The following is a 23,151-nucleotide window of genomic DNA, read 5'->3' on the forward strand; positions in this document are numbered from 1 at the left end:
TATACAGGGTGGACCATCTGAAGTGATCCAGTCAAATATCTCGAAAACTAGTAGGGATAGAGAAAAATGTTTCGTATGAAAAGTTTAGGGTTACACGGGGGAAGTATGGTACTGACCTTGAAAAATCCTTGGAAGGTCATTTTGAAGGTCATTCAGGGGTCACGATGGTTTTTTTAAATGGAACCCCTAGTTTTTCACCATGGGATGAGAAAGCTGGTTTCAAGCCCTTTACGAAACACTGGTTGTGGTCCACAATCCGCCCACTGGGGTCCGAGTTATGGACCATCAAAGTCATTGATGAACTACTCTTAGCGCTACCCAGGAACAACGACGTGGACGTGGTAGTTCTCTGTTCCCTTCGAGGTGCTTGATTTTTGTGAGTCCCCTTGCCTCTCACATGTGGGGTGCTTGATTTTTGCGACTCTTCAACAGTTTTCGAGAGTCGAAACTCATTCATAACTCTGATTGAATCAAATGGAATAATCCAAGTCCCAATATGGTGACTACACGATTATCATTCTCATCGTACTGATGATTTCCTCCATCGCGCCTCAATAATCCTTGTCGAGCCCTCAGTGCGAGTCGACGGATGGTCGTGTGATTTACGATCCGGCCATCGGGATACCGATCCCGGTAAACTCTTGCGGCTTCGCGATAATTAGTGTGACATTCGCCAAGCACGAGCAACATGTCAACAATTTCAGAGGGTTGATAGTGGTTCATTTCTTTGATTGAATACGCAAGAGAAGACAACGATTGTGACTGCCACAGTTTGAAACCTGTGTTTCAATGATCATTTATTGCCGTGGTCATCCACATAATAACAAACCGCAATAAACAGAGATTCGATGTTTCCGTTTGTTGTTGAATTCTTGTTCGTCGCTCTCCGAAGATTGTGAGCGATTTGAATAGGGATAACAGTTAATTAACTCCATTGAAAAGAAAAACATAAACATAAACAAACGAGAACACCGAGTCTCTGTTTATCATGGGTGGCAGTCATGTGTTCGGTTAACGATTTACTATTGGAAATCTCTTGGATTATTCCATTTGATTCAATCAGAGTTATGAATGAGTATCGACTCTCGAAAACTGTTGAAGAGTCGCAAAAATCAAGCACCCCACATGTGAGAGGCAAGGGGACTCACAAAAATCAAGCACCTCGAAGGGAACAGAGAACTACCACGTCCACGTCGTTGTTCCTGGGTAGCGCTAAGAGTAGTTCATCAATGACTTTGATGGTCCATAACTCGGACCCCAGTGGGCGGATTGTGGACCACAACCAGTGTTTCGTAAAGGGCTTGAAACCAGCTTTCTTATCCCATGGTGAAAAACTAGGGGTTCCATTTAAAAAAACCATCGTGACCCCTGAATGACCTTCAAAATGACCTTCCAAGGATTTTTCAAGGTCAGTACCATACTTCCCCCGTGTAACCCTAAACTTTTCATACGAAACATTTTTCTCTATCCCTACTAGTTTTCGAGATATTTGACTGGATCACTTCAGATGGTCCACCCTGTATATATATGTATATATAAAAGACTAATGCCATAATGATATTTTCTAGTCTCATTTCGCGAAGCGTCTTTGAGGACTCGATTCTTGTTTAGCTGCGGTGTCACATTAAATCCCATTTCTCGCCTTCTTCTAGAAAATTAATCTGCGCAGGCATTCAGACAATATTTCGGAGAGACAGCCTACCATTTTAGACGAGGCTCCTATTTCCTCACTCGAATTTCATGACCGAGCGCGAACAAAGGAACGATCTTTTAATAAACGACGACCGAGTATTAAACGTAATTCCGTGAGTGGCGATAATATCGAAGCGGAACGAAGCTCTGGCTGGCCGTTCCTTTAGACTGCACCGCTCTCTCGCACCGATCGTCGTCAGCGCTCCTTCTGCTTTTTAGATTCTTGCTTCTGAAGATCCACTGCAAATATCGCGTAGAATAAAAGCGTTTACGGGCTACGTCGTATCCCGAAGGCTCCATATTTCTCCCTGGGCTCGCATTCTGTTTCGTTCCGCGACGACCGCGACCCGCGGATATACGTGTATGTAAGATGGAATGCCATAATATACATAGATCTTAATACGAAAATACACCGGGAAAATTGTAAGGACAATGTCGTCATCGTCTAAGTCAGCCCGCCGTAATCTCCCCGAAGACGCGGGCCGAGATCAACAAACGACCAAATCACAGCGGCAAATTGATTTTCATCGCCGACAAAACGATCCTTTTCTCAATCATGGAGAAGATTCTTCTAATGGTCTAGGCTTCATCGTGAACCGCCTCGGGATCTATATCGATGTTATTTGCATCGAAATAGCGCAATATCCCACAACTGTTCTGTTTTCTCGAATTCCGAAATTCGCCAATTTCCGAAAATCTACCGGTATGAGTCCCCTACGTACGTGATCCTACGATGTATACGACACGTCACGTTGTGCAGTGCCTGGAGCGCGGTTTGTACCATATTTTTCTGCTAATAATTAATGCATCTGTTGGAAGAAAATTATATCTAGAAGTGGGCAATTTTGCTTGCATTTTTTTGGCAAAAAATATTTTTAACCTAGAAATAGTCACCTGATTTTTTTACGATCACTTGAGGTATTTTTATACCTACATCAATTAAAGTCACTGTTATTAATAACGTATTGTATAGTATCGATTATTTTCCAATTTATTAGTATTTGAGAATATTATGGACATATATTATTTATATCATAATTTTTTGAAAAAAATAAGTAGAAACCAAACAAATAACGGAATAAGCACATTAAGTAGCTTATTATGACATAAGTAGCTTATTTTAATATTTTTACATAAACATCAAAAAAAGAGATTTTAATTGATATGCGGCTTCTTATTGCGAGTTTTTGATGGAATTGCATATTAAAAGGTTCGTAAAAAATAGTTACTAAAAAAGAAAGAAAAATATCCGTACAAATATTTTACAATTCACATTTTTTCGTCGCTGAAATATAAAAACATCTGATGACTATTTCTGGGTTAAACAAAGACATTCTTACAGTTATATACCGTAATTTCGAATATGTTTGTCGAAACATCCTGCAAATATCTCTCTGAAGACTAGTTAAAAATTGGAAGTTTCGCCCATCTCAACACCGCCGCTGCGCGTGAACGTGGAAGTTATTGCGGCCGCGTCGTTGTTATTATTGTGGAACAGCTATTGTTCCACGGGGCTACAGAATAGTTACGGTTATGGCTCTCGACTAGACTGAGAGCACTTTGACCGAGAGAGCAGCTAGTTACAGGCGTTTTCGTCGCCGGGTACTCGCCTCGCCTCATAACCGCTCGCAGAACGATCGCGAAATTTCCGTCGTTAAAAAGATAGAGCCTTATTTCGCTTCTTGAGACGTGGAACATACGGCAATAAACGCGGTACGCGTATTTCACAAAGATGAGAGCAAGTGTTCTAAACAATATCTACTCCAATGAATATTGTATAGATACAATCCACTTTAGATACTTTAAAGCATTTGTAGCATCAACTTGACCGTAGTCTTATTTAACTAAGTATAGGCATATTGATTTAATGAGTTTCTCATAACAAATAGATTTAATCAAAACATAAAAGGTTGGGCAACGAGCCAGATATAAATACAAGAGACAATTTAATAATAGATTATTACATACAAATGTTTCGACTCCGATCGAATCATTTTCAATGTTAAAAAACAAATTTAAACTCACAAAACAATAACGTCGGAATATATATAAACCTTAACAAATAATAATGTTTGAATATATAATCATAAAGAACAGTCATAAATATTAGTAAAAAAATGTTTCATAATTGATGTGAAAAATTGCATAGCCAGATCAGTCCGGATGTAACAAGTTCCATATTTGTAATTATCATGTCTATAAATAACTGTAGTTAACACTACAGTGAATATCAAGTCTTTGATGCCTATACAAAGCTTATACTTCTAAATACCTTGTTATAAAAAGTAGTAGGTCCAATTATAAAAGAAAAGTTGTATATGTAACAATCCGCCAGTTCACATCGTTGTTAAAAGACTGGAATAATAAAAATAAATAGATTTAATTTAAAGAATTATAAGTGAAAAAAAATTCAGCCAGTAAGATTAAATAAAATAAGAAAAAGAATTCTATTTTAGATCAAAGCAAATCTTGGTATTCAATAATGTTCAGATTTATCTAGAGTTAAAGAATTTTTCTAAAATTGATTATATAATTCTTAAAATAAACGACTCAAACGTAAATATAAGAAATCTTCAAAGAAAATATAGCTTGAAGAAGTATATTACTTCACTTCGCAGTTGATCTTTTTATAGTGCGAAGAAACATTGAAATATCAATATTTTTAAAAATTATATTTTTGTTACGCAATATGTAAAAGGAATTATCCGAGTGAATTTACTGTTATGGTTTCGGTTTTGTATCGACGGTACAATAAAGAAATGAACACAATAGATATGACGTAAAGGAAATTTTTTACGTAAAAGTTATGTAAAAAACTAAATCTAAAAACCCGCATACACGAAGATCATTATGTGAAGCATAATATAGCCGTTTTATATAATCGGATTAAAGACTTTTTGCATATAAGCTCGAAGATAACAATGCTGGCAGATTTGCGAAAATATCGAAGTAACACGGGAAGAGGTTTAAGGGGGGAGGGAGATCTAAGAACAAAATAATGTGGGCGCGAGTTAAAAGAGAGAAGCGATAATAGGCGGAAAATGGGCGGCGTTTGAGGGAGGGTGGTTACCTAAGCGGAAAAAAGCGGAGAGACGTGCGTTACACGCGGAAAGGAAAAAGAAAAAAAAAGCGACGTACGCCTGAAGGATCATAGAATAGAAAGGGAGAAAGAGAGAGATGGAGAGATAGAGGGCGAAAAGTAGGCTAACGAGATCCTGCGGTGCTCGGAAGACAATAGTATCTCCCGCTCTCTACTCCTCCCTCTTCCTTCTGCTCGTTCAACTTTTTTTCCAACGCCTTCTTTGCTCTTACCGCCCTTCGGACAGAGGGAGAGAATGAAACAAGGCGCCAAGAAAAGGGGTCGGCGCGTCGGCCGTAATTAGATCCTCGAGTGTTGATCACAATTGCTGTGAATCCACCGAGATGCGAATGCAGAACGCTCCACGGAAACGCAAAACGAACGGATGTTGCGTATATAAAGTGTTGCTGCATTTATGGCTCTAACTTTAGTCTCGCAATTCAACGTTAAATGGACTCGTTTATAATTAATCTGACAATGAGATGAAACTCCAAACAGAATCAGTACGTTTGATGTTTAATGGATGAACACGATGATTATAGGAATTTCAATATGTACGTATCATTTATTTAATTGCTATACAAAATTACACAACTAAAAAAATTGTCATTTTTTTAATTATTTGCACAAAAATAACGGAGATATAAAAAACATAAAGAACATAAAAAAAATATATTTTTATTCCTCTATAATTATTACACCAAAATTGCATTTTAAAATTAATATTACAAAATTTTAATGATTCAAAATATTCGAACTCATTTTCTGGAAAACTTGGTTTTTTAAATTGTATCGTTGTATACCATACTATATAACAAATGAGCGATATCTCCGATATGTAAATCGAAATAAAGTAAATAATGTTGAATAAAAAATTAAAATCTAAAAAGGAAAGATCTAATAATGTATTTATGTAAAAAAACACAGTATACGTCTGAGCTTGAAATATGTATGGGGTATCGGAAGAGAGAGAGAGCACGGTATCCTTCCTTCGTTCCTGCCCGGTGCATTCCGGATTGCACTTTTCCTTCCGCTTGATTAAATCCGGTCGAGCCATCGAGCGAGATAGGCAGCGACAAGTTTGCCGTCGTGTTACAGTCGCATGTAACGCGCACAAATACATACACACGCGCACACACAGACCTTTACACGCAAGGTTGCAACGACGAAGAACTTTTCGAGCCATAAGTATTTCGCTCGAGAATTGCCACTGAGAAGGCCGGCGAAGTCTTATTTCGAAATCGAGAGATCCCGAGAGAAGAGCGACCAGTTGCAGTTGCACACGGGGGTTGCGGGAAGGGTTGGTGCAGACGTTGGAAAAGGACGAGACAATCCCGCGAGAGTTTGGACGACGCGTTCGATTGCTCTGAACTCTGTTCGAAACACGTGCTGCCAGAAATCTCTCTGTGGGTGCGCGCGCGCAGAGAGAGAGAGAGAGAGAGAGAGAGAGACTTGGAGCGTACATCAGAAAATGTTTCGGAATAAGCCGGAGAACTCGGAATTTTGGTACAAGTTACTTCATATTACATATCGAGTTACATATAATTTACAAGCAAATCATTCCCGAGGTGTATATTTAGGTATACATATAACTGTTTAAGAGAAAATTTCTATTAGAAAAATAAGTTATTGATATACATACATACGTTGTAGGATTAATTTTGTAGTGGAATCATTATTGTGTGTGTGTTAAATATAATAAAGTATAAACTTACTCTCTACGTTATATTTCATAAGATTCTAAAAACACAGTTCTGATTATTACACGCGTCTAATTATACTATTAACGCACGAACGGAAATCGGCATGATTAAATTCTGCATATCGATCAGCGGCGCTGATTTTATATTCGTTTTTATCAGACCGAACCGCAACCACGCGGCATTACGGACGAATCTCCGCGTGTAGAATTATGCATTCGGCCGCAACTGCATCCCGCAACAAATCGCGTACGTCACGCATGGCGAGCGGATCGGCATAATTTACGAGGCCGAACACGAGCGCATCTCATTCCGATCGCACCTGTTCGATCAGAATAGCCAACTGATATACGGCCCCGAGCCGGCCTGATTCGACGTAAGGACAATGGAGCGATCGTATCATAATGGCGGGGTGTTTGCGATGGAAATCCGTTCCCCATGAATCATAAACACGACAAATTAATTATCCGCTTGTCTGTCTCATTTCGGATCCGAGCATCACCGTTGCCGTCACTCTCGCCATTGTGTATATCATTATTTTTATTTTAAGTATATCAAACGAGAAGAGTATATTTATATTTGTTTACATTTATATTTAATCTAAATCACACGCGTATGTCGGAAAATAAAAGCGTAAAACAAAATAACGTCGTTAACTTTAAAAAATATTAAACCTGAATTAATGCAAAAACTGCTGTAAGGTAAAGTAATATTATTTATATTTATTACGCCGATTCATCCGGATTGTTTTATATTTTTATTATTTATTTAATATTCTCTCTACCTATTTTCTTTTTTAAGTATTGTTATCTACTTTTTAAATTTATTACGTTTCTATTCTGTCTGTTTCATTCTTTTCACGGGTTGCAGAACTAAAAACCAATCGTGAGACTGCAGACGTTTGCAGCAAAGCGGGAAATGTTTTCCCACAATCGAGAAGCGCGTATTCAGCGATAACGGGGAAAACAATATGATGGTCCAGATAGCCGTATTGCGATGTCGGCTGTGAATCGCACAGAGATAAACGCGAGCTATTCCCTCCCGACTCACCTGTAATACACTCGAGGAACGATAATAACCGGAAACGCATCGAGACGAGGTCCATTACCGGACTGTCGCAGAATCTCTCGGTCGTTTTCGTTCGCCGATACCGACGCTGGAAATTAGCTGCAATTAGCGAGGCGCATCGTTGCAATGCACACAGGATAATCCCGTAAATACTGCCTGACAGGAAAATCCGTTAGTTTTCTCGCTTTGTGGCGAACTCGGCATGTGTTTTTAATGTAAATTATAGTGCCGTGTGTGTATATAAAAGTCTGTCACAGTCTGTTCACAAAATCTTGATGCTGATCAATACGGTACAATTTCATAATTCAGAGAACTTTTAAAGCATTCATATATATACACTATTCAACAAAATTAAACGAGAGAAAGATCGCCTGTTCCATCCTACAAAAATTGGCAAACTTCAAGATAGAATAACTTCGTAAAAACTCATCGTATCGAGATGTTTAAAAAAGCCACGAGGCGAATTGAAAATTGTACACAAATGCGGTTTACATCGATCGAAAGAGTGAATCTTTACCTTTAATTTGTTTTTTTATGAAGCTTTGTACGATTTTTTTTGCGAGTTATTCAACGTTGAAGCAAAAACGATCCGTTTTGCTTCGATGTTGAATAACTCGATGAAAAAAAATCGTATAGAGGTCAATAAAAAAGCAAATTAAAGCTAAAGATTCGTTCTTTCGATCCATGTAAATCGCATTTGCGCGCAATTTTTAATTCGCGCTGTAAAATTTCGCAAATTTCATAAAAAATTTTGGACGTATCTTCATTTATGTTTGTGGAACTCCATAAAATATCAGTGAGATTATTTCTAAAGTACCGGTCTGAACAAAAGAGACTTCAAGCTGTAAAATGCTTTTTTTAAATATCTCGATACGATGACTTTTTACGAAGTTATATTCTTGAAATTTGCCTATTTTTGTAGGGTGGAACAGGTAATCCTTTAATTTTGTTGGATAATGTATGTATATCTTATATAACAATCTAAAAATAAATTATAAAAAGCTTATAAACAATAGTAAGTGAAAATCGACCGAGAAATATTCAATACAAATAAATAAAAAAATTAGCCATGTATGCCTAATAATATTTTTAATCAAAGTATAAAGGTGCCTATAAGAGTCAACACTAGTTAGTTAGTCATGTGTAATTAATTTATTCGTTATATATAAAATTATAGACGTTTCGATCGCCAATTTGGATCCTTCTCAATACAAATATGTAATACTTGAGAAAATTATTCGTCATACAAATAGCTTGAACATAATAAGCTAAATTAAGTAAAACGGATTGATGCTGAGTTATGATATTGTTTTTATGATTATGTGATTATAAGAGTTCCTTCATTTTAATTGTCAAATTAAATGATAAGATGCTTGAAATAACCCATGTGTTGACCTCATTCGATTGCACGCTCGAGATCATATATTAATAATATTTTTATATGAATCTTGCAATTTCTAATTTAAGCAATATTATCAGACAATATCCGCTTTGACTGAATGTGATCTTTTTCATTTATTTGTGTTGTCTTATAAAATTCGATGATAAATGATTAGGTACATCATAAATTATATCTATACCGTAAAAATTCTGTATTAAAAAACTAACGAAAGTGGAGTGTGGAAATGACACGACAATGACCGTTTAACAACATCAAATTATGGATAATAAATCCGATAAAAATGGACGCGTCCGTATAAATCACGTGTTCCAATTGGGATTGCGTCCGTCGGGGGATTTGTCGATGTTAATTAATGGCGATTAATGAGCTTGGTTCGACGAGCTCCGCTGGGAAAAGTGTAAAGATCGTACATACCGACGTAGCGACTTCGGTGATTAGAACTCAGAACGAGAGCAACAAGTGGCGCACGATGTCTCTCATTATCGGCCAGTTATGGATAGACTCGCCTCTTCTTTGTTTTATGTAGTGTTTGAAAATTTCACGGCGGCTTATCGCGATACGTCCGATCCGACTATTAATAATCGACGACAGACACGAGTGTGAAGGCCTTGCATTATTCACGCTACTATGTACCCTTACGATTCTTTTCCTACTTGCATCAGATTGGAATCTCATCTAGATATTTCAAAACTCAATCTATGTATGATGGCTCGAAATAAAAGCATTAAAATGCCTCAAAAATTTCGTGAAAAGAACGAATTTTATATATGTATATTTCTGTATTAATGAGAAATATAAATACACATTATACTTTCTCATATTTCCATTTTGTTCTTTGATCTGGATGTTGTAGATGAAAGAATTTAATAAGAAATAATACTGCTTCTCTCTCCCTTAAGCATTTCGTGATAAAGTCAACATTTGAAATTCTACGGGAATCAAGTTGGAGCCAAAAAATTAGCACGTTGATTTACTCCATGTAGCATATACCTCGTATCTCACGTGGCATCTCAACTGCATGCTGCACTTTCCCACTAGCACGTTCCATCTTGGAGTACCGGAACGTGACTGTAGTTTTTTCGTAAGTTTCTCCTTCTCATTCCTCTTCTTCTTTCATTCGTAAGAACGAGAGTCGAAAAAAATATCTTAATAATATAATATATTTGTTTTCTTTAAAATTTCATATACTATATGTTTTACCTAATTTACACGATTATACATATATTTCCTCGTGATTTACTAAACTTCTCTTCCAAAGGATTTAAGTTTACTGCGTTAACGAAATTTCCTCTTGTTCAAGACTCATCATTCCACCTACATATATCCCGGCGAACTGCAGCTTTTTCTAAAATAGGCGAAGTTGAGTTCAGTCCTCTTAGTAGAAAGTAATCCTCCGATTATCCCTCTCGGATCTCCCGGGAATGCAGCGGATTCACATGTGAAAGAGACACAATCTTTCAGGGAGGGTGGCAACGCGTTGTAACTCGCGATAATTCCGTTAATGCACATATGTCGTGCAGCTCTAACGAGTTATAATCAGTCGAGCACCGGCTGAGTACAGTTTAATGGTTTATTCCTCGCATTAGGCACCCTTCTAGTCCCTCTTTCCCACCTTGGTTTCTATCTATGTTCTCTCAACTATCTCTTCCATGTTTCTCTCTTTCTCCCCCCCCCTCCCCTCTCTCTCTCTCTCTCTCTCTCTCTCTGCCTGGACTTCCACAATAATGCAAGCTCCATCGGCGGGATAGTACGACGAACGCGCAATTTGCGGCCGAGCTCTGGCTTTCTCGAATAATTGATGCAATTTCCGGGTTGCGAGCGAGCTGCGAATGACCCCGAGAATTTGGATTTTAGGTAGATTCACGAGATGTTCACGTCACAAAGTGAACATTAATTTCCGCATACTCTCCGTACGGTATTAAATCGCGAACGATTTTTCTAAATAGCCAGATTCCTATCCTCACATGTATAGTCGTTGAATAATTGCTGATTTTCGGGAAATCTCATTCGAATCCGATTTCGTGTGAGAATCAGAGCATTATTTAATCATTTTCAGTTGAACCCGTTCAACGTCCAAGAGCATTATTAAATCGTTAATAACTTCACATGAAGGAGATTATAGGTACAGAATAATACGAATCCCCTACTGGAGAGTGTTCGTATTTTCCTTAATCGGTATTTGCGAGCCTATAAGTATAATTAAACAATTTCTTCAACTTAGTTAGGAAAAATTGTTTATAACAAATATTTTTCACAATCTTACATAATTTTAAGTTATAATCTTATTCCTTGGATTTTGACTTTTAAAATAAAAAAATGTTCACTCTAAATTTTTGGGAATGAACTTTCATTCCTATAGAGTGATATTAGTTGCGCTAGTCCAACAGAAGTGAAATTTTCACTCTTACAATTAGAGAGTGAAAAATCACTCCGAAGGGAGAGACTGAAATTTTACGCTGATAAATGTTAAATTTAGCCTCATTACATCTCTAATCTAAAAATTATTAGACTCATTCGACATGTTTTTGTATAAAATTGTATAAAAAACGAATATGGTAGAAAAAAAGCGTCACTCTGTCTCGCGAAGCGAGATATTAATCATTAAAATTGATTTTTTTTAAGTTAGGTTAAAAAATTTACTCCTGAAGAAGTGAAGTGTGAAATTCACTCCTTGCCGGACTGACGCAACTATCACTTTTCTTGAAGTAAAATTTCAGTCCTGAAAATTTAGTGTTCAATCACGTAATTTTAAACAATAATTTTAAACATTAAAACGATAGTTGAAACTGCACTGGACTCGCGAATACCAATTAAGAAAATTTCGAAATTAATACCAATTAGATTTAACATGTTTTTTCTGGGAGTCGATAAATAATATTATATTTTTATAATAAAATACCACCGCTGTAAATCGCATATAATAAGATATGACGTATATCACTTTGTTTAAGTGACATAATCTATTTAATTTACAGACCATGCCTTTCGCGTGCCTCGTAGATATCATTTATCGTACTTACTCACGCACCCGTAACAATCATTCGTGAGATTATGCTAAAAACACCAGTCGAATGATAGTTAGCGCCGATAGCATACACGACACCTAAGCTTGTCACAACTGAACAGGAAAAAGAGTAGAATACACCTTTAATCTTACATATATACCTATCGCCTAACTATCGCTGACTTGCGAGCTAATTCTATTAACCATCCCTTGGCGAGCCCCCCTATCCATGTTTTCCATTCGCATTCCTGCGGGATTAATTTTGCAGATTCGTTTGCCAATCATGCTGTAAGTTTCCGCGTGGTCTGACTCTGCCCGGGCATGATCGACGACTCTCTTTCTAACCGCTACGGCGTATCGCTAACTTTTTCGACGAACCCGATGTTTCCCATCTACTAATGGCGTATTCCTCTAATCGCATTTACCCTAACTCTCCAACTAACTCCGGCTTACTGACTGTTTCGCGTTAACTTCATGCATGGAGACACCATTATACTTTATACCACGCGTTTCTATCAACTAATATAATATATCCATGTGTTTGTACATTGATTAAAAATATTTGCTGAACGAGACAGCATAAATTATAAATGCACATACTGTAAAATTTATAAATTATACATTTGATTACAGACCGTTTAGTGTTCAGACTTTTTAATCGACATTTTATCCATATATCATTTCGTTGTGTGACTTTATTATGTTGCTTATTTGTTTAATATTTTAGTACATACACTGTCAATAAATTTACGTTTTCGGCATGCGTTTATTATAGCTCGAAGAATTGGAATATTCAGAACACGGAAACAACGGATTAATCCGCATTATGAATATTTGATCGCATCGTGCAGAACTCGGCAGGATGAACTTTAAAAAGCTCTCCCCGATGCAAATTAATGCATGCCGTAAAAAAGGCCGGCGGACGCGACTTTTGCGATACGCGATCCATAATTAAGTTGTAGATTAGTTTTAGTAGATTGAACGAAAATAAACCAAAGTCATACGCGAGTTATATCAAATCCTATTAGCGAACTAAAATTTTTACTTTAAATAACGAACTTATAGAAATGTAACTAATTCAAAGTAATAAATAAAAATATGGTACTTAATTTACTTAGTATCTGAAAATTTATGACATTTTTTTATACATCTCATTTGAAAATGATTTTGAAATCGACTCTTAACGATAAACTTAATATTTTAATATTTTTTTATTTTATCTAAATTGCATCTTCCGTTACAAGAAATCGATATAACTGTTCTAAATGCTTCTTTGCAAATATTTTAAGGAAATAAATTATTAAAATATTTTAATATCAAAAATTGTATAATAATAAAAGCACAAAAAATTATTATCTTCTTGAAATGATTCAAAGTATTTGGTATTTTTTGTAAGATACTTCTCTCTAGCGATGTTCTTTCTGCAAAGAAAATTGCAGAAAGAACGGTTTTGCTCAAGTACCTAAAGATTTAGCTAGATACAAAAATCTAAAAACAATTTTATTGAATTAAATAATGTAGAATGTTTAAGCTAGTTGCTAGAATTAAAAACGCGAAAACTTTTTGTAGTATTGCTCTTATTACGCTTAAGCTCCCTATAAAATTGTTTTGAGTATCTAAATTTGTAGATACTTCAGTACAATCGTTCTTCCATATATAACTTATAATTAATAATTAGAATAATTGTGCAGAAACTATTTATTTCCTTTGTCCATGTATTTTTTAGACATATTTCTTATTTTAGAAAAGCTATAAGATAAAGCTTTCCTTTCTAAATTTCAGGTCACCAATGGTTGAAAACGAATCTCGACGTGATACCCGAGTCGGGCTGGTCCGTCGACCCATTCGGCCACGGCGGTACTATACCCTACTTCCTCAAGGCCTCTGGAGCGTCCGGCACGGTGATCCAGAGGATACACTACGCATGGAAACAGTGGTTCGCCAAGAAACAGTACGGCGACTTCGTTTGGCGGCAGCCGTGGGATCGCGACGGCGCAGCCGACATGCTCACCCACAATCAACCGTTTGACATTTACAACATCAAGCACTCGTGCGGCCCACATCCGCACGTCTGCCTCAACTTCGATTTCCGTAAAATACGCGGCGAATACACAGAGTACTCGGTTCGCGCCGTCGAGATAACGCCTAACAACGTTAAGCAGATGGCCGAGCTGTTGCTGGAGCAATATGCGAGAACCGGCTCGTTGTTCACTCACAACGTCGTGCTGATGCCACTCGGCGACGATTTTAGGTTTGCATAACTTTGTTTCGAAACTTTCTTCGATTTTCATCATAGGGTAACTATTGTGCAATTACTGTGCCTGTCCCTATTAGGGTGCTTTTGTATTTCGATAAGTCATAAAGAAAACTAGCACAAATAAATAAGAAAAAATATTTTTTTTTTTTGTAAAGTTAAATTATTAATCCATACGATACCGAAGATAATATTTTGTTTTTTGAGTATTAAAGTATTTTAAATATTTTTCGAAAGATATGAGGGAATTTATGTGAATCCAGTAATACGTATCGCAAGATTTTAAGCTTGTCCCTATTAATGTGCCCTGTATTGGAGCTGAGAACGTTGTATTATGAGTGTACTTTGAAATAAATATAATTGAAATAATGATTTATGTAATATTAACGTAAACAGTTAGCTTAAATTTATTATCTATTTCAGTAACTATATGTTAAAATGAGTCAATCATGCATGTGGATAGGCACACAAATTGGGGGCACATTAATAGGGCCATTGCCGCTTAGAGGACTCACTAATAGGGACAAAAACATTTTTATTTTTGTCAAAAGCACTATAAAGTATTAACATTTTTTAGGTTAAAGAAATATTATAAGAAAAAGAAGTAATTGAAAAATCGATATTGCAAGTAGATAAAATTAAAGCTACAATATTTAATAATTAATTCAATAATAAGCAAATTGGCTAAAAGGCACATTAATAGGGACAGTTACCCGATTTGTGTTTATAACTTTTGAATTTTTCCTTTTATTTTGTATTTTTCTTTGTAACGCTGTTGCTTCGGAAAAGAGACACATATATTCAATAAATTTTTTATCGTTTAAATTTATAAAATAATTTAACACATAATTTAATTATAATTTAATTATAATTCGATAGAATAATGTTAAAATTTCTATTTTATACTCTTTAAAATATAATTAATATTGGAAAATACAATTAGTTATTTTTATAGTATGTAACATAATACATATTACTTTTTAAAACATGCATATAGTACACGTATACATACACAGATTTATTTCCTTTTACATGAAAAATTATCTTCTCAATTATACCACGAAACATCCTATATATATCAAGAAAAAAATATGATTGCTTCTATAATTAATGGAACGTCACGTTTCCTATTATTATTTGTATTACAGATACGACCACGCGATCGAGTGGGATCAACAGTACACCAACTACAAGATCCTGATGGACTACATAAATAGTCGGAAAGACGAGTATAATGCTGAGGTGGTGTTTGGCACGCCGAAGGACTATTTTCACGAGATACAAAAGCGTGTGAGCAAGTTCCCGTCGTTGACAGGCGACTTCTTCGTATACTCGGATATTTTCAGTGAAGGTAGACCGGCCTATTGGAGCGGCTACTTTACTACCAGACCATACATGAAGATTCTGGACCGCGAGCTCGAGGCGAATCTCAGATCTGCCGAGATCCTTTACACGATCACGCTAAATCTCGCCAAGCAATCCGGCAAGGATATAAAACTTTACGAGACGTATTTCGAGAAGCTGGTTAAAGCGAGACGTAATCTGGGTCTATTCCAGCATCACGACGCAATCACTGGTACCTCAAAGTCCTTTGTTATGAAAGATTATGCGCTGAAACTCTTCGAGTCAATCTCGGATACGACGAGTCTGCAAAGCTTTGCCATCCAGTCTCTCGCGGCCACCATCAGCGGCAAGTCGAATTCCGTCTATGTGTTGTCCGAATCGGATAGAGACAGCTACGAGAAGCTGCCGAAGAAGATACCAATCGGCGTGAACAGTCATGAGACTAGGAAAATCGTTCTGTTCAATCCACTGGCGCAATCCAGGCAGGAAGTGATCAGTCTCAAAGTTACGTCATATAAAATCAAAGTCTTGGATCCTCAGAAGAACCCCATACCCTACCAGATCGCGCCTGTGATGAACGCCACGAGCATTACGCATGATGTATACGTCCTGCTTTTCGTAGCCGAGCTGAAGCCGTTGTCAATCGCCACATACCACTTGCGGCAAGTCGACAAAGTGCCGGCAGAGGCCATCTCGACGGTGTATTGCAGCCGTTGCGGCAAGGATAATATCTTTCCTATCAAACCCATGCAAGTGGGTGACGTGCAGCTCGAGAATCAGCGAATGAAACTGCTGTTTGACGGGCAGACGGGTTTCTTGAAGCGCGTGACGAAGAAATCCACCGGTAAGATCATGCAGTGCGCCGTGCAGTTCGCTGCGTATCCTTCGGCTCAGTTCCATAGTGGTGCCTACCTCTTTATGCCTGATCCTAATCTCCGGGACACCGACAAGGATGTCTTGGAGGCATACACGCCGCACCAGAAGATCTATATCATCAGCGGTAACCTGAGTTCCCGCCTTACCGTCGAGTATGGCAAGTTACTCACGCACCATGTGGCGATCTACCATCGCGACGGCGGCCTCGGCGAAGCCATCTACCTACGCAACATTGTGGACTTTGAAACGCCGCCGAAGAATCGCGAGACGGAGATGTTTATGCGTTTGCAAACCGATATCTCGAACGGCGATCCGCCCGAGTTCTACACCGATCTGAACGGTCATCAGATGATCAAACGTACCAAGATCGAGCGCATCGGCATCGAAGGCAATTACTTTCCCATCACAACCATGGCCTACATCGAGGACTCGAATCACCGGCTGACGCTCTTAGTGAACCACTGCCAGGGCGCGGCCAGCTACCAGCCCGGCTGGCTCGAGGTGATGCTGGATCGCAGAACGCTATACGATGATTCACGGGGCATGGGTGAGGGTCTGCTGGACAATCGGCGGACTGTCATCAAGCATTGGCTGCTACTTGAAGATATAAGTGGCGAAAAAGACAAATACTCGAGACCGTCGTTGTTCGCCAATTATCTAAGCAACACTCTCAACTACCCGGTGAATATTTTCGTGGTGGACGGTAACGAGCAGGAGGTCACGATGACGCCGGAGGTCAGACTGCTGAGTCAAAGCTTCCCGTGCGATCTTCATCTGCTCAATCTACGCACCAATCACGATCAGAAACTGCCACATTTTCCAGTGAATAGCGCGCTCATGGTGCTGCACCGGCAGGGCTACAGTTGCTCCGTGGGCATCGACGTGGCTCTGAAGCACTGTCCACTCATAGAGAGACTCGCGCAGGGCACCGCGTTCTACAAGCTCGACAAGGTCAACGTCACGAAGACATCGTTGACTGGCACGAAGTCAGGCGCCCGTTTGAAAGACGGTTTCCAAGAGATCGGCCTGCAACCGATGCAAGTCGAGACGTACAATGTGAACTTCGTACAATGATCCTAAGCCACAAGCCGATCGGCCGTCGATCTCGACGCATTCGCGTTGATCGGTTAGCAAAATTCCAAAAGTACACAGGCGTCTTGCCCCTTCCAAATGACACTGCCGTATATTAATCGTGTTGAATACTACCTCTGACTCTTTGTGTAACGCGTGACGTTGTTAGCGGTGAAGAACGGAACTTTGCGGAAGCGATACAGCAGCGAAGGTAATCAATAATTTCTCGCGGGACGAAAAAAGTGACAAATAACGTTGACTACTCTAGGACAATTGAATTAAACAATTGACTCGTACGATTGAATTTTATTAAAATAAATATTTTTGTTAATGAGGATTTCAAAAACCCTTTTTAATCAATTTTTTATTCCATAGGCATGTGAAGGAGGCATTTTTACAATTTCTTTTGACGCTAATTCCGACAATGTACTCTATTGGCCTAGAAATCATATTCTTATACCATTTTCTTTTCTCTTATATCCAATTTCTTTCACTAGTTTTATTTAGAAAAGAGAAGAAAAAAATTTTCTTTTTCTCTCTCTCAGATCAAAGATAAGTTTTATTATTGTAAATTATTAAAGTGAGATCATTAATCATTAATGTAAGAACTTTCCACATCACTTCTCGAGTTTAGCTGAATTTCGCGAGACAATACTTCGCGTTGGTTGCATCACATTTTACGAGAAATTTAAAAAAAAATGGCAAATATATGTGAAGAGTTCGCGTGTAAATACTTTGATCGATGCAACACAATTAATTACTAATCATGACAAACGTGCAACGCGTGCGTGCGCCATTGTACATATTGTTCCTTGTACGATGTATCCTTGCGTTTTATTAATGAAGAGAGGAGTCGAGAGGGAGAGGGAAGGGAAGAGACGTGAGATGTATACACACAGATATATAAATACATTAGTAATTTACTCTAAACAGAGTCTGAGATATCTAATTAATACATGTATATTCGCTGAAACGAGATACTTGGGAACAGATTTATCTCTCGATCTCTATTTTACTCATTTAAATTTTGAACAATTCTTCTATGATTTAGTACCTTTATTGCTGGAGTAATTTTAACTTACTTTATTTATTAAGATTTTAGACTTGGGATTTTTAATAAATGAATTTCTTTATTATTAACTTCCTATCGTATAAAAATTTCTATTTTTAAATTTTGTTATTTAATTTCTAAGATAGTTATCATTGTTTTTCAAACGATAAAATAATATTTTTGAGTGTTTAATTTTCTACATTTCTTCATGAATGTAAAGCTTTTTTAATCGAAAAGTGATTTCATGGCGGAGATATAAAAGGGGCCAGAGAGTCAGGCCTATACAAAGAACAAAAGAATTAAAATTTTATATATATAGTAACTCTTAATTTTATCTGTTTGTACGACGTTTGTCGCTGTGAATAATTACACAGCTGACTGACAGAAATTTCTTTTATCAAACGTACAGAGGTATATATGTGTATATATTGTATCGTATATGTATATATTACATATCAGATCGTAATTTACCGTAGACAATTACCGTAGATAACCTTTGTGATAGCGAAACGATGTAAAGAAAATCTTATACATCTATTTTCGTATGTCAAATATTTTGCTATCGACCCTCCCTCTCTCCCTCTCCGCGAGTATTGACAGTGTCTTCTTGTAGACGAAGAGGACGCGATTCCAGGGACATCCTCTTCGCTATCGTTTACGCAATCCGAGAATGTAATAAAATGTAATGCGTGTAAAATGAACTTGCGTGCCAGACGATGAAAAAGTTATCTCTTGGAGATAACGCGGGAAGAGCGAGTCTTTACAAGATATAAATTATACTGAATTGTAAATAATTAAATAATTTGACGAATTCTTGTAATTAATGATCGTCATCATTGCGAAATCTGTTCCTTGTTTTCAACTTCCAAGACGTTTATGCCACGACGTGATAATCTGTCGAAAATCGATAACTATAAATACCGTACTTTCGAGATGTTCTTTGTTATGAACGAATGCGCGATAAGTATTGAGATTTGTGTATGATAAATGTCGCAGAGAGATTTTATGGTATGTATCGTCGCGTGATGTTTCCAGTGATCTTCCACTTCCATGGAGAAACTCGAAGTGTCCCTTTTTGCGGCTGTACTGTCGATCCGATTTGTATATATTAGATTAATTATAATGGAAAGTCGTGCAGCTTCCATGCGCAAGTGAACCGTCGCATTCCTCCAGAGCGAGAAACATCGGAAGGAATGGGGCGGAAATTAGTTTCTTCGAGGGTGCAAGTAATGTTGTAAAACGTGGCCGCTACTTTTGCGTAAAAACGGCAAAATGTTTGCTGTTTCTCCGTGCACGTACTCATCATTATTATGAAGCAACATTTTACACGAAAGATACATTATCTACGTAAATTTTCCTCGAAATTTTCTCATTTAAGATCGTGTTCATAAATACACACACACGATGCGAATTTGTGTAAACTTCCTGGTGATTTTATGTGTTATTTCGATATTTTATCGCACACGTGTAAACTTCTGCCCACAATTCTAATGCTTGAACCATCAGACTATAGAATTCATTCATTTTCATGATTAATTTATTCAGTTATTTACAATTAATCGACATGTTTTACTGTCATATTGTCGCTAAGAGATGTAACAAGTTGCGATTAATTGCTTTTTTAGCGGTACACGATTATATTTGTCGCGCCAAATATTATACATGTTTTCATTATAAAAACAATTCGTTTTCGTGTTGTCAGTGTCAAATTGTTGCCATTTGATTTCAGTTGTATAAGTCCTTTATTTCTTAACGCGAATTATTTCAAATCGCAAATTCGATAAAAATTTAATATCGAACGAAAACACGCAACTTTGCGTTTACAAAGTTGAAAAAGTCAGGCGGCGAAAACATCCGTCATGATATGATTTGATTACCGCCGGTAATTAAACTTCGTAAAGCATTGGTTATTAAAATTTTTTCAATAGACTTATGGCTCCGATAAATTTCACGGTTCACGGCGCGAACGAATTTATACGGGTTTAACGATATTGTGTAAATAGAGGATCGATGAAATCGTTAAACCGATAGATCGTAAAGAGTAATGGAAAATAAAGGATGGACGGATGGGTGCGAGGATAGAGTGTAGAAAGTTATTTCCTTCGAGCTCTTGTCACTTTTAATCATCGCCGTAGCACATGATCACGTTCAATCTTTGGCCGGGAGAAGATTTGCAAAAATAAATTTATCCGCTTATATATGTATCGATCGCTTAATAGAACTATCCTTATTTCGAAGTATTGTAATAACTAAATCGATCTCTTAATTGTATTTTTCTCGGATACGTTCGAACCGGCGTTTAATCAAGCGAACTAATAAACGGTATTAGCTTATACTTTAATATTATCTGTTTGATCTTATTTATTTCGGTAGTATTGTTTTATTTGCACTAACGACACTGCCCACGATAACATATCCAGTCGTCCGCTTCGTTTAAGCTTACACGTAACAAATCAAAAAAGAGCCTCAAGCAAAGAAATCTCGCCGTACAGTTCTATGGGGTATGGATTCAATTCATTGTTCGAACGTTTTTCATATCGCGAAATAGCACTCCGTTTAAGAGCACCGTCGGATCTCTGCGTCGAGATTTCTGCAAATGTCGAAATTTCTGCAATTCGACTAAATGCCCGAAATTGCTGGGCGACCAAGTCGCTCGGTGTCACAATGACTGTCCCTGTAACGATATTGTAACATACTGTATGTTTTGTGCCGTCGTTAGAGAGAAAGAAGTGTTCTATATCACAAAGAATAAAGTTATATTACATGTTCACACACACACGCTGTCGCTCGGACGATTCGCAAACAGCCCGCCGCGCTGTTTGGAATCGCGCGAGCGCGGGACGCGCAAATGGCGATGATTACATACGATATTCCTTATGTTACAATGTAATATTATATTTATTAAATAAAATTAGTAACTGGCGTATTTTGATCAGTCGCGTTGTTCTCTATGCCGAGTGGCCCTCCTTCGATAAAAGCGGGTAAAAGTAATCGTGGAAACTGTTGGAAGACTCAATAAAATTTAATCTTTCAATGTCATATAGTCACGTTTTCTTTGTAACTCTAATGAAGAATTTGAAAGGAGCTCAATTACTCTTTTTTCAAACAATATGTATAATCTTTCTACAAGTTGATATGAAAGTGTTTGATAAGAATATTTAATTTTTGCAGGAATGCTATGCAACCAAATATACAATGGGTTATTTTTGTTAAGAAGCTCAGTTATTATCTTTCTGCACAAATAATATGTACAATCTTTCTACAACATTTTTATTCGCTTCTAATTTTTGTATACACTTTTTTATCGTAGTTCTAATGAAGTACTTCAAACATGTATAATCTTTTTGCAAAATTTTGTTTTGATAAAATGGTATTTGATAAGAATATTTGAAATTTGCATGAACGTCGTACAATAAATATGCAATAAATATATTTTTTAAGGGGCTTGATTACTATTTTTCTTCACATGATATGTACAATATTTCTGCAAAAAATTTCAGCCTCTTCCCATTTTTTTGCATATACAGATGTTTGATGAAGAATATTTAAATTTTGTAGGAACGTCATGCAATGAATATTTGTGTTTTCTTAATTAATTCTTGCAGATATGTAAATTAATCGATTAATGACGCGAACGCATAAATATCGATATAATAAATATCCAGTGTTCTTTTTTGTCCTTGTTTTTCCAGGTAGTATTAATAAAGAGGTGAGTATATAATTGCGAAACCGGAGGAAGCATCTGGACTAAACGTTAATCGATACCGTTCCTTGGCGCATAACTTTCATTAATGGTGATTATACGATCTTTCTTGCAGCGATAAGTGCTTCGCTTGTGCCAATGTCTCCCGTACTGACCATGTAATTGAATTCACAATAAGATGGGAACTGCAGACGCGGAATCAAGAAAATTGCGAGATTCCCATCGCGTGAAGCAGATTAATTTACATATTCCATCGCCAACGACACGTAGGTCTCCTACTGAAGTCCGACATTCTTTTATATTACCAATTCAAATAAAACTGCGAGGCCTAAATAGTTAATCAGATTATAAAATCATAAAAACGGCTTTGCAATTATATAAAAAAGTGCAGAGATCACGTATCTCTTCAGTGCAATTATATATATACAGAATGACCCATTTTAACTTAGACAGCCAAATAACTCGAAACATCGCGATTAAATAAAAAAATTTTTAAAACAAAAATTGTTGGATATGAAGGAGCTGATTAAACTATGATCTTGACAATGACCTTGACCTTCATTTTCAAGGTTATTTGGAGATCTACTTTCAATTTTCAAATAGAAACCCATATTTTTGATCCCGGATTTTGTAAGAGCGCAAAATTTTACGGCCAGATGAACTTTCATGTTATGGGTCAAAGTTGACCATAGAAGTCATTTCAAAGACAAATTCCTAATTGAAGTAAAAAGCCAAAAAATCTTGATTTTTCCCGGATAGTGTTTGTGAGAAAAATTGTTGGATGTCGAGGGGAGACCAAACCATGACCCTAACAATGTCCTTGAACCTATATTTTCATGACCATTTCAAGGTCAAGTGGGGATTTTTAATAAAATTTTATGCTGGGGATAAAAGTAATTTCCTCTAA

The 23,151-nt window shown here is 37.1% G+C and overlaps 1 protein-coding gene across 3 annotated transcripts in view; it reads left to right on the forward strand.

Annotated features, from left to right (window-relative positions):
- Positions 1-17,824, forward strand: part of alpha-Man-IIb (alpha-Mannosidase class II b) — a 239,758-nt gene extending 221,934 nt beyond the window's left edge. For all 3 annotated transcript variants that reach the window (XM_018511524.1, XM_018511525.1, XM_018511521.1), the window contains exons 6-7: positions 13,728-14,196; positions 15,348-17,824. In XM_018511524.1, coding sequence (XP_018367026.1) covers positions 13,728-14,196; positions 15,348-17,493 — 2,615 coding nt within the window. In that variant the 3' untranslated portion in view covers positions 17,494-17,824. The remainder of the gene's footprint in view (positions 1-13,727; positions 14,197-15,347) is intronic.
- The last annotated feature ends 5,327 nt before the right edge of the window (positions 17,825-23,151 follow it).

The sequence above is a fragment of the Trachymyrmex cornetzi genome, unplaced genomic scaffold (assembly GCF_001594075.2).
Source record: "Trachymyrmex cornetzi isolate Tcor2-1 unplaced genomic scaffold, Tcor1.1 scaffold376, whole genome shotgun sequence".
In the NCBI taxonomy this organism is placed as follows: domain Eukaryota; kingdom Metazoa; phylum Arthropoda; class Insecta; order Hymenoptera; family Formicidae; genus Trachymyrmex; species Trachymyrmex cornetzi.